The sequence below is a fragment of the Solanum stenotomum genome, chromosome 3, assembly GCF_019186545.1.
Source record: "Solanum stenotomum isolate F172 chromosome 3, ASM1918654v1, whole genome shotgun sequence".
Taxonomy (NCBI): domain Eukaryota; kingdom Viridiplantae; phylum Streptophyta; class Magnoliopsida; order Solanales; family Solanaceae; genus Solanum; species Solanum stenotomum.
Genome location: NC_064284.1, coordinates 10896728 through 10909974, shown reverse-complemented (window position 1 = coordinate 10909974; position 13247 = coordinate 10896728). Strand labels below are relative to the sequence as shown.

Below are 13247 nucleotides of genomic sequence, written 5' to 3'. Positions count from 1 at the left end.
TTTATATGACATAGCACATCTTCAGTGCAATATAGTTTTATTTTGGTGGCCTTAAGTCAAAAAAAAATTGAAGTTCTTAAATTTTTTAATAATAATTAATATTTTTTTATTTAAACTTTAAAGTATATTCTTCTAAATGGTTTTAAGATGCAAAGTTGATACTGTAATATAGTTCTTAAAAGATTATTTTGAGATGCAAAGTTGAATCTTTGTTTTTATATGAAAAAAATGGACTTTCCCCGTTTCAATTTGTTAATTTACTTTGACTTGACACAAAGTTTAAAATTTAATAATAATAAAAAAAGATTTTAAATTGTAGTATTAAACTAAACGGTCAATATAATTTTTATAAATATTTATAATATTTTAATATTACTAAAAAAATTAAGCCTCTCAAATTTTGAGGCACAAAACAAGTGGTTACTTTTACATGAATAGAGCCTCCCCTGGGATTTACGTATAGGTAGGCTTTTGAAATGTTATTTGTGAATAATGAAATAATATTTGCAAATCAATGTTTGTTTTAACTTTCGTGGGTCCAACAATAATGATTAAACTTCTATTATCCTAGTTGATACGTAGCTAAAAACGTCAGATGTTTTAAGGAGAAAATGATCTATTCTTGTTTTTCAATGATATATAGACATTATTCAAGTATTCTATAGTTTTCAAGAAGATTTTTCTTGTCATATTACGTATTACATAACAACTTTGAAATAAATTAATATCTGAAAGAAGGAACCAGACTAATTCAAATTGATAATACGCATATCGATAAGGGTGGTTAGCACTTGGCAGTGAGAGACTTTAATAATATGGACATGAATTACATAATAATTGAGAAATTTTGTTTGCAAGGTTAAACAACTGATTAAAGCTTCTTCAGAAAATTTCTTTTGTTGAGATCGTCTACCAAGTCGAGTCGATGATTTATCAAAAATAGATCAAAAGAGAAATTAAACATTATATGTACAAGCTGGTCCTTGAAATTAGGCGGTAAACTACAAGTTTTACGAAAGGGAAACTCATTTTAGATTGTTTGCTGCCTTTTGCCTTTTTTGCGTTGAGCTTTACGTTAATTAAGAGGAGTGAAAATATTTCTCAATCATATTATAATTAATTAAGGGTTAGTTTGGCAGGTATTCTTTGGAGGGCATGATGACTGACGAGTTTAACTAAGTAAATCAAAATCTTCCACATAGTACTCCATTCAAAAGAGATTAGTGGTCGTTTGGTGGCTAATTAGAGTCGTGCAACTAAATCAATTGAATATTTTTTCCATTTAATTTTGCTGATATGAAATTTTTATTTCAAGCCAGTTATAAGAAATAAATAGCTGCCCATTTTAATCATTTTATTAATCGAACTAAAACTATACGTACCAAATATTTATTCTTTTGTTTTACCCTCCACCTCTCTTAAAAAATTCGTTTTAATATTCATCCCTTGTTTGTATGCGGAATTTTATAAGCAGTATTTTTGTGGATGAGACAGAACGTGGGTTATTGGTCAAGAAATTATAAAGATTTATTGACGATTGTATATTTGTTTATTATTATTAGAAACCAACCTTTTGGCCTGTACTAAGAAGTCTTTGTGACTATGTTGTCGTCTTAAACTCTTGGACAAAAAATTTATGTACAGAAACAGAGAAATTTCATGTCAGTACATACATGTCAAGACAAAATAACCTAGTAGACAAACTAATAAATTAATATCAATAGTAGCAGTTAGGAAATGTAGGGTATTCCTCGACCATTTCTTCAGATAATTCTGAAGTTAATTAACACAATTAGCTATTTAATATTTTTTGTAATCTTGTGTTTCTTTTGTTTTGAAGTGCACTCTTACATAGACGTATACAATATACTAGGGTGTACATGAATGGGTTGGTTCAAGTTTTTAATTATCGAAACAAACTATTTGTGTCAAACTTTTAAATTTATTAACCAAATGTCCAAACCAAACTAATAAAACTCGGGTTTTTAAAATGCACTCTTACGTGGACGCTTGTTTTAGCCCTGTTTGAGAAAATTAAGTCATGAGTTTTCAATACTTCGAAGGCTGCATCAGCTGAGGACACAACGAGCGCTGGAATTTTGCCTAGTTGAAGAAGCATTAAGGGACCATGTTTTTTTGGACAGCATTTGGAGGGAGCGATGCGGGGGCTTGCCTAGTTGATGGAGATTTCCAATTACTCAAAGTTTCGATGGAGAAGGAGGTAAGTTTTTAAGAGGTTTAGAGATACATTTGAGGAAGGAATATCATTTTTTAAAACTTAATTTTGTCAATAGGGCAACATCTAGGTGTTGTTGGAATCCCCGACCAACTTATAGAATGAGTTTAAGTTATATACACTGCCACATAACATCTGCTAGTTGAATTATTGATCCCACTGTAGTCTGTAGACGCTAACTTGCAAGTTTGCCCCATCAACATTTATTTATCTATTTTTTGGGTAAAAGTAATATAATTGAGATCTGTCATGTATTTTCTTGATTAACGTGGTGTATTCCTTGACCATTTCTTCAGATAATCTTGTAGCTAATTATGCTATAGTGCTTTGCTTCTTTTTAACCAAATGATTTCGTTTTGCTTCTCCTAATCGTCAAGCCTGATTAACTCAACTCTTTTACCTGCCCTGCATACTGTTACTCCTATATTCAGGTTAGTCAAAAATACAGAGACAGAAAAAAGATGAAATAGACAGAATGTTTTTAATCCGAGTCCACAGAAATCACTGTGTTTCCTTAAGAAATTTAATCCCCTGAGGTTGCAGATTAATTCCTCCCAAGATAAAACGGATTAACCTGTTAGAGAAGTATACACACAGACTCAGTTGATCGACAATTTTGTTTATGTACGAAAATGTATACAGAGAGGAAAAACTTTCAGTGTTTGAAAAATGGAAAAAGACCTCTTATTTATAGCCATTTACAACAAGGAACACGTCTATTCAAACAAATCTATTCAGACCCATTTTTTCCAGAACTTTGTGTCTTTTGGGAAACGTAATGACTTTTCGGAAGGAACAGGTCCCTTCAGAACTTTTTTACCGTTACACGTGAATTTTAAATAAATTCCGTTGCGCCAAATTAATTATGTTATTTAACTAACATTCTGAATTAATTTATAAGAGAAGGAAATGAATTAACAAGATTGATTAAATAAATTTTGTCCAAAAATATTATCAATCAAATCATTTGCCAACTCCAAATCCGAAGCCGAAGCCGAAGCCGAGGCCGAGCGAGCGACGATCGGCGCGAGGGGCACCTTCTTCTTAACTCTTTAAGAACTAAAGGAAGTGTTTCCTAATATAAGGACAACAATTTCCTTTCTTCTACCAATATGGTAAAAATGACTTTTCATTTGCACTTTGCAATGACTTTTCATTTTCCCTCCAAAATTGGTTCCCCACTTTCCATTTTCTCTTCTTATTTCCCATTCACACTTTGCTAAACTCAACAATCCCCCACATGAATGGGGAATGACTATAGTTAAAACATATGCATGAGAAATTTGTGTCTTGTAAGTAAGGGTTAATCACATCTGGATAAGTAGGTTTCCCTTTAAACTTTCCGTAATAAACATATATCGGATATACTCGGTCAATCGGTAGATTTGATATCTTTGAACCGTTGAGCTTTGGTGTATACCTAGACAGACAACATAAGTCACACAATCAACCTTTGAACTGTTTTTGGTTCTCATTGTTTTGTTCGTTTCAGCCATGAACACATCTCGGTTAATAAGTGCTTAGAGAACTGGCCTTACCAGATTCTCCTTGAAGCGGCTTACACTTCACACTTACATATGTGGTTTCTAACTGTGTTATCCCGTAGATACACTATTTGATATACCCTATATCAAACTTAGAAACCATTAAAAAGTTCTCATGCCTTTATCCTATTTACTGATCATTGTCTCATCATGAGAATGGACCATAAAATAAGTTTTGACAATGTTGAATCGTCATCTATGACTTTGTTTGATCTCCTTGAACCTAGATCTTAGTATCTCCAGTCTTCTAGGTAGAGTTACCGCCACGATAACTTGTTCTCGGCCATAGTCCCATTCCCGTCGATGATCTCTCACCTCTCTCTCTAGTTAGGCCTTTTGTAAGTGGATCCGACACATTATCCTTTGACTTTACATAGTCAATTGTGATAATTCCACTAGAGAGTAGTTGTCTAACAGAGTTATGTCTTCGTCTTATGTGACGAGACTTTCCGTTATACATAACTCTTCCAACCCTTCCTATTGCAGCTTGACTATCGTAGTGTATGAATATAGGGGTCATTGGTTTGGCCCAAAACAAAATATCTTCTAAGAAATTCCGGAGTCATTCATCTTCTTCACCTGCCTTGTCTAAGGCGATGAATTTAGACTCCATTGTAGAGCGAGCTATACATGTTATTTTGGATGATTTCCAAGGTATTGCTCCTCCACCAATAGTGAAAACATATCCACTCGTGGATTTCATTTCAGTTGACCCAGTAATCCAATTTGCATCACTTTATCCTTCAAGAACTGTTGAATATTTGTTGTAATGCAAAACATAGTTTTGGGTGTCTTTTAAGTACCCCAAAACTCTCTTCATTGCCAATCAATGATTTTGATTAGAATTACTTGTGTATCGACACAGTTTACTTATAGCGCAGGCTATGTCCAGTTGTGTACAATTCATGACATACATCAAACTTCCCAATACTCTGACATAATTCAATTGAGACTGACTTTCACCTTTATTCTTAGCAAGATTAATGTTCACATCAATTGGGGTCTTTGCCTTTTTTTTAATTCAAATAGTTGAAATTTTCAAGTACCTTTTGAATATAATGAGACTGAGACAATGCTAGACCGTTGGGAGTTTTTTGTAAATCTTTATTCCCAATATCAAATTGGCTACTAATAGATCTTTCATATCAAACTTATTAGCAAGCATACACTTAGTAGCTTTTACATTGGCAATGTCCTTGCTCATTATCAACATGTCATCCACATATAGGCATACAATGACTTCCTGATCCGGAGTGTCTTTAATGTAAACACATTTATCACACTCATTGATCTTAAATCCATTTGACAACATGGTTTGATCAGACTTTGCATGTCATTGTTTCAGTGCTTGTTTTAGTCCATAAAGTGACTTAACAAGTTTGCATACTTTCTTTTCCGGAAACTACAAAGCCCTCGGGTTGTTCCATGTAGATCTCTTCCTCCAACTCTCTATTTAAAAAGGCGATTTTCACATCCATTTGATGAATTTCAAGACCGTATACTGCAGCTAGGGCAATTAACATCTGAATTGATGTAATCCTAGTCACTGGCGAGTATGTGTCGAAATAATCAAGACATTATTTCTGTCTAACACCTTTGACAACAAGTTTTGCTTTATATTTGTCAATAGTTCCATCATCTTTCATCTTCTTTTTGAAGATCCATTTTGAACCCAAGGGTTTGTTCCCTGGAGAAGATCAACCAACTCCTAGGTATGATTGCTTAAGATTGATTCAATCTCACTATTAACAACCTCCTTCAAAGAGGTTGAGTCGCTAGACAACATCACTTCCTTGAATGTTTGAGGCTCACTTTCAAGAAGGAATGTTACAAAATCATATCCAAATGAAGTAGTTGTCCTTTGACGTTTACTGCGCCTTGGACTCTCTTCATTGGTTTCATTCTCTTTTGGTTCTTCTCGAGGTTGTTTAGACCCCCCACTAGATAACTTAAGCCTAGTTTTATACGGATATATATGTTCAAAAAATTCAGCATTATCTGATTCCATTACTGTATTATCATGAATATTCGGATGTTTGGACTTATGAACCAAAAATAGACATGCCTTACTATTTGTGGCATATCCAATGAATACACAATCCACAGTCTTAGGCCCTATTTTCACCCTCTTAGGTATAGGAACCCGGACTTTGGCTAGACACCCCCACACTTTGAAATATTTCAAGTTAGGTTTTCTACCTTTCCATTTCTCATATGGAATAACATGTCTCTTCGTGTGAGGCACTCTATTAAGTATTCAATCTACCGTAACGATAGCTTCCCCCCACAAGTTTTGTGGTAAACCTGAACTTATAAGTAAGGCATTCATCATTTCCTTTAAAGTTCGATTTTTCCTTTCCGCAATTCCATTAGATTGAGGAGAGTAAATAGCAGTAGTTTGATGGATTATTTCATTTTCCAGACATATTTCTGCAAATGGAGATTCATATTCTCCACCTCTATCACTTCTGATCATTTTAATCTTTCTATCCAACTGATTATCAAATTCAGTTTTATATTGCTTAAATGCATCTATTGATCCATCCTTACCATTTAGCAAGTAGACATAACAATATCCAGTGCAATCGTCAATAAACGTTATGAAATACTTTTTTCCACCACGTATTGGTGTTAACTTCATGCCACAAATGTCAGTGTGAATCAGTTCTAAGGGATATGAATTCATTTAAACAGATTTATGAGAATGCTTAGCATACTTAGATTCAACACAAACTTGACATTTGATTTATTGCACTCAAATTTAGGCAAAACATATAAGTTAATCAGTTTTCGCAAGATTTTGTTATTAACGTGTCCCAAACGTTCATGCCATAAACATTTAGACTCAAGCAAGTAAGAAGAAGCAGAATCTTTATTCATATCAACTGCAATTACATTGAGTTTATAGAGGCCCTCAGTGAGGTAACTTTTTCCTACATACATCACATTCTTACTCACCCATAACTTTATCCGAAACAAATACACATTTGAATCCGTTCTTAGTCAGAACTGGTATAGAAACTATGTTCTTGCGCAGTTCCAGAACGTACGAGACCCTGTTCAAAGTCACCACCTTGCCCGATGTCATCTTTAAGAGGACCTTGCATGTTCTTTTCACCTTTGCAACAACGGAGTTTGCTGTAAACAACTTCTCATCTGCTGGTGCTAGAGTATATGATGCAAATAATTCTTTGTTGGCACAAACATGGCATAAAGCGCCAGAATCTATCCACCATTCTCTTGGATTTCCAACTAAGTTGTATTCTGAAAGCATTGCACAGAGATCATCTATCTTTCCTTTGGATTCAACCAAATTTGTTGGATCATTTTTCTTGTCCTTCTTAAGACCCCGACATTCAGTAGCCTTATGACCACGTTTACCACAATTGAAGCAGCTTCCATTGAATTTCTTCTTAGGAGGATTACTTTTTGGACCATATGTTTTTTTTTTTTTTTTTTTTTTGTAGGATCTTCTTCAACTATATTTACTCCAGATATTGCTAAATTACCACACGACCTCTTTTCTGCAGCCTTATTATCCTCTTCGATTCTCAGCCTTACCATGAGATCTTCAACAATCATCTCCTTGCATTTATGTTTCAAGTAGTTTTTGAAGTCCTTCCACAATTGAGGTAACTTCTCAAAAATGGCATCCACTTGAAAAGTATCATTCACAACCAATCCTACATTAAAGATTATGTGAGTATTAAGAGTAGAATTAATATTTCCAACATAGATATTAAATACATTTATACCTTCAACAAGGAGATCATGGATTATGACCTGCAATTCTTGAACTTGGGTGACGACGGTCTTACTGTCTATCATCTTATAGTCCGGAAACTTTGTCACAATGAACTTTTTCATTCCCGTATCATCTGTTTTGTACTTCTTTTCTAAAGCATCCCAGAGTTCTTTTGAGATTTTGACATTGATGTACACATTGTACAGATCATCTTGCAGGCCACTCAGAATATAATTTTTACACAAAAAATCTGAATGTGTCCATGCTTCTGTTACCAAGAATCGTTCTTAGGGCGGAGTTTCATCCGACATAACAGGAACGTTCTAATTAATGAACCTCTACAGACTCAACGTAATTAGATAGAAGAACATCTTCTGCTGCTATTTATTGAAGTCGACTACATAAAACTTTGCAGGTTTCTCAGCCGATGCTAGGACAACAGTTGAACGATTGTTTGCAACCGATATTGTTACAGCACTTACTGGGCCATCATTTACTTGACTTGAATTAGTCATTTTTTTGTCACAAATGGCAGACAATTTTAGTATATGAAATACTAACAGTAAATAATAAATCTTTACACAGACTGTTTCTGATTTAACGATAAAGTTTTTATGTTCTTTTAATCGTTAATCGAATGAATTTTAAAGATTCAAATAGAGTAGAAAACCATAAAGGTTTTAATCTCCAGAAACCTCAAATACAAAAACTATTAAATTTCTTAAGATTGTTATCTCCTGTATTCAGGTTAGTCAAAAATACAGAAACAGAAAAAATATGAAATAGATAGAATGTTTTTAATCTGAGTCCACAAAAATCAATGTGTTTTCTTAAGAAATTTAATCCCCTCACTGTACCCGAGGTTGCAGATTAATCCTCCCAAGATAAAACAGATTAACCTGTAAGAGAAGTAGCAGTACCTCAAACTTCAATAACTTCAGCGAACGCAAGAACAACAACAAGAGCACACACAGACTCAGTCGATCGACAATTTTGTTTATGTAAGAAAATGTATGCAGAGAGGAAAAACTTTCAGTGTTTGAAAAATGGAAAAAGACCTCTTATTTATAGTCATTTACAACAAGGAACGCGTCTGTTCAGACAAATCTGTTCAGACCCATTTTTTCCAGAACTTTGTGTCTTTTGGGAAACGTAGCGACTTTTCGGAAGGAACATGTCCCTTTAGAACGTTTTTACCGTTACACGTGAATTTTAAATAAATTCCGTTGCGCCAAATTAATTATGTTATTTAACTAACATTCTGAATTAATTTATAAGAGAAAGAAATGAATTAACAAGATTGATTAAATAAATTTTGTCCAATAATATCAATCAATCACAGCTAAATCCGAAGTCGAGCGACGACGGCGCAAGGGGCACCTTCTTCTTAATCATTTAAGAACTAAATGAAGTGTTTCCTAATATAAGGACAACCATTTCCTTTCTTCTACCAATATGGTAAAAATAACTTTCATTTGCACTTTGCAATGACTTTTCATTTTCCCTCCAAAATTAGTTCCCCCACTTTCCATTTTCTCTTCTTATTTCCAGAGGCATATCTAGAGGGGGTGCCGTGGGTTCACGTGAACCCATGCTCCCCTCTCTAGATCATATATAGTAGTGTTATATTTTTTAAAAAATATTTAAATATAGATGTGTGAACCCATGTTCAAAGTATCATATAATAATACGATGATGATTAGGTGCACTTCTCTAAGTGATGATAGAAATTTAAATCTTATATCTATCTTATCTTTTTGAGTAACACCACTCCAAGTGGTTATCGGTGACACTTTTGACGTTGCAACTAATTTTTCTTTTGTATTTTTGCCTTTAATCTTTCAAAATTTTCAACATTGAAAATTGCTAAAAAATTAGCACTGTAAATTTTTTATCTAATTAAATCAAATGTGTATATTAAAATTTAAAACTAATTGTATTATATATTTTGGATCTATAGTTTTTAAAATTTAATGGTTCATATTTAGAACCTAAAAGTCAAATGATCAAATTTATATTTAAGATACATTTCTTCATAATCGTGCACCCATCTAGTCGAAATCCTGGATACGCCTCTGCTTATTTCCCATTCACACCTTACTAAACCCAACACATACTTGATTTACTTCTAATTCAAGAGTTATAGGTGCATCCTCATTTCCATTTCCCCCTTCGCCCTCTGCCTCTTCGAGTAGTCATTCACTTCTTCAGTTTTACTGCTCTTCTTCCTCTATATAGCGTGGGTTGGACATACCAGGCCCCGAAGGATGGGCATTCCTTTATATCGGGAGGAGGAGAAGATAAGGCAGCTATTTTGCGATTCTTGCTAGTTTTTCTTTTCTTGTCATGTTATCATATTAACTGTGAAATGTTTATGTTATTTAATTTTGTGGCAGAGGACTTGGGGTGCATTCTCACGCAGTATAATGGATGATAAAAAAAACGTCAAAATTTGATAACAAAGTAGTCATGATATAGTCAATGTCCTACTTCAATTGGACAAGGGCAAAATATCAAATTCGGATAAATTTAATAACTAATGTAATATAGTACTGATTAACATGGCGCAAAATTAAAAAGAAATTAAGTGAAACAATTAAAGGTAAATGAAAAACAAAAGTGTTCCGACATTTATTTATGGCTTTGGATACAACAGTAAGAAATGGATATGGAAAGAACACTGATCCTAATTAATCAGAACATGGAGTGGCAATTGCTAGCAAAGGTGATTTCCTACGAATAGTGATGCCAGTGCATTCAGTCATGTCCAATTCTTCTTCTTTTGGTAATGCTAAATTGAACTTGTGCACAATCCTTGCTAATGCTAGCTCATTCACCATAATAGCAAAAGTACTTCCTGGACAACCTCTCCTGCCACCTCCAAACGGAATCAACTCAAAGTTTAGTCCTTTGACATCAATATCACTATTCAAGAACCTCTCTGGTCGGAATTCCTCTGGATTTTCCCACAACAACGGGTCTCTTCCAATTGACCAAGCATTGATAATCACTTGAGTTTTAGCAGGTATGTGATAGCCTAGTAATTTTACATCTTTAATTGATTCTCGGGGAATTAATAGTGGAATTGGTGGATGAAGCCTAAGACTCTCCTTGATCGCTGCTTTCAGATACTGCATATTTCCCAAGTCATCCTCTTTTATCTCCGCTTTCCCTTGGACTAATCCCCTCACTTCATTTTGTAATGTTTCCATCGCTCTTGGATGCCTCAAAAGCTCTGTCATTGTCCATTCTAGAGCTGTATGTGTTGTGTCCGTACCAGCAGCAAATGAATCCTATGTATTAAAAGGGAAACACAATTAATAATATTAAGAAAAAGGTTAAGCTGAGCTTGCAAGTATACCTCTTTTGCACATATTGCCATGATGCTTACCACGAAGAGAGCCTTCAATGAATCCCTTTGAAGAATAAATCCAGTTTCCTTTCCATTCTGAATTTCCAACAAAACGTCCACAAAGTCTTTAGCTTCATCCGCGTGGTATTCTCCTTTTGTGTTCCTAATAATGTGTTCTTCAAACACACTCTCCAAAAATATATCCAACTCTTTCGCCACTTTGTCCACTTTAGTGTCAAGACCAGTGATTCTATTGACCCATTCAAGCCATGGAATATAATCCCCAATGTTAAAAGTACCTAAAAGTGAAAGAAGTTTTTCTATGATTGCCTTAGCATTCATCCCACTTTTATTCACTTCATCATATTTCCTCCCTAATGCCACTCTGCTAATTATGTTATTAGTCATACAACTGAAAACATCTCTCAAATCTATCACTGAATTCGAAGAATCACATCCTTGCTTGATTTTTTCAATCATATTCGATGTCTCTTCTTCTCTGATATCACTATAAGATCGAACTCTTTTGTTGCTGAGAAGGTGAAGTACAGTGACACTTCTAACTTGTCTCCAATATTCACCATAAGGACTAAAAGCCACATCCTTAGAGCCATAAAGGAGTTTATCTGCCATTCTAGATTTAGGCCTGCTTGAGCATACGAGATCGTGAGTTTTCATGATATCACGAGAAGCTTCAGCAGAAGAAGCAACAAGCACTGGCTTACTGCCCAAGTGAAGTAGCATGACTGGACCATATTTTTTGGATAGCTTATGGAGAGAACGGTGAGGATGCAGACCGAGTTGATGCAAATTCCCTATAATAGGAAGCTTTCTCGGAGATGGTGGTAACTTTTTTGAAGTGTTGAAATTAGTAAAAAGCCATTTATGAAGAAAGAAAATGAAAACATACAGAGGAAGCAAAAGAAAATAGCAGGGGAGATCCATTTTGTTTTTGTTGTAGCTAGCGAGGAGTACCGAGATACAAAAAAATCTAAATTCGGGGCTTTAAGTTAGTATAATAACTACTCCCTCTGTCCCTAATTACTTGTCTAATTTTGAATTGGCACACCTATTAAAAAAATAATAATTGACATAGTGAGTTTATCATTTTACCTCTATTAATTATGAAATTGATGAATTAAAAATTTAAGATTTTCAAGAAATTCTACCTTTTTCAAAGTAATTAATTGAGAGTATAGTAAATAAATAAAAAATATTCTTTTTTTGATTTATCAAAATTGACAAGTAATTAGGGATAACTAAAAAATGAAATGTAGACAAGTAATTAGGGATAGAAGGAGTACTAGTCTTATTATGATCAACCGCAGACTATAACTTGCAAGTTTTCTCCATGAATACTTCTTTTTTATTTATTTTAAAAAAATTAATATAATTATAATTTGCCTAGATCTATTTTAAAATGACGAGGATTGAGATGTTTATATCATGTTTCGTGATCATGATCAAACTAATCACGCATTTCTTGATTCTTTCAGAGCTTCATAATACCTTAAGAAAAGTTCTTTTGCATGAAAATAAGAATTCACGTTGTGATATCGACCAATTTCTTGAAGAAATTATATAGTGATGGAGACCACTTTCTTCTTTATACGATCAAAAACAAATTATTCAATTCTTTATTCTCTCAGAGCGTTAGAGTATACGTAAAGAAAAAATCTTTTGGTGAGAAAAAGATACATATATATAGTGGTGTCGACCTCTTTCCTGAGGATATTATTATTTGAGAAAGTGAAAGGATGAGTTTATTAAATTAATTGGGAAAATTATATATAATAGCAAACTAGTAATTCAAATTAAATGTTGTAAACATAGTTTGATTTAATTGTACCCCTAGCAAACTGTTGTTATTTCGCCTCTCTCCCTGGTGAATCTCGCTCGCCGCTCTCGTTCTCGCTGGGTAGTCTCGCTCGCCACTCTCACTTGCCTCTCTCACTTTATACAAACACAAATGTATACATTGCGTTTGTGTTTGTATAAAGCGAGAGAAAATTGTATATGCAAATACAAATGCATGTATTTTCGTCCTATACACTTATGATTATACAAATATGATCTTCCCCTGCCGAGTTTTCTTTTGTCTTTCTCTCTTTCTCGCTTTATACAAACACAAATTATATAATTGATTCTTTTGTATATGTATACCGAAATAGATTATTCAATTGCTTCTTTTGTATATATGTATAAAGAAATAGCTATATATAGCAAACATAAAGTTTGCTATGGAGCGCAATTATGCAAACTATAGCTATAACATACAAATATGATTTTTGTGTTTGTTATATGTGAAAGTTGTTCAACTAATAATGATGCTTTTAGTTGTAAATTGATAAGTTTTTGGTATATATTTAA

At 33.8% G+C, this 13247-nt stretch overlaps 2 protein-coding genes across 2 annotated transcripts; both read right to left on the bottom strand.

The window, feature by feature from the left end:
* Positions 1–6730: 6730 nt before the first annotated feature.
* On the bottom strand, positions 6731–8040 carry LOC125858663 (uncharacterized). The gene is made up of 4 exons (XM_049538493.1): positions 7934–8040; positions 7599–7747; positions 7270–7463; positions 6731–7144 (listed from the first exon to the last, which is right to left on the bottom strand). Exons 1-4 carry the CDS (start codon positions 8038–8040, stop codon positions 6731–6733), a joined length of 864 nt encoding a protein of 287 aa, XP_049394450.1.
* Positions 8041–10072: 2032 nt separating this feature from the next.
* LOC125860356 (cytochrome P450 71A3-like) lies at positions 10073–11822 on the bottom strand. Its single transcript, XM_049540296.1, has 2 exons — positions 10917–11822; positions 10073–10818 (listed from the first exon to the last, which is right to left on the bottom strand). The coding sequence occupies exons 1-2, from the start codon at positions 11820–11822 to the stop codon at positions 10216–10218; spliced, it is 1509 nt and encodes a 502-aa protein (XP_049396253.1). The 3' UTR covers positions 10073–10215.
* Positions 11823–13247: the final 1425 nt, after the last annotated feature.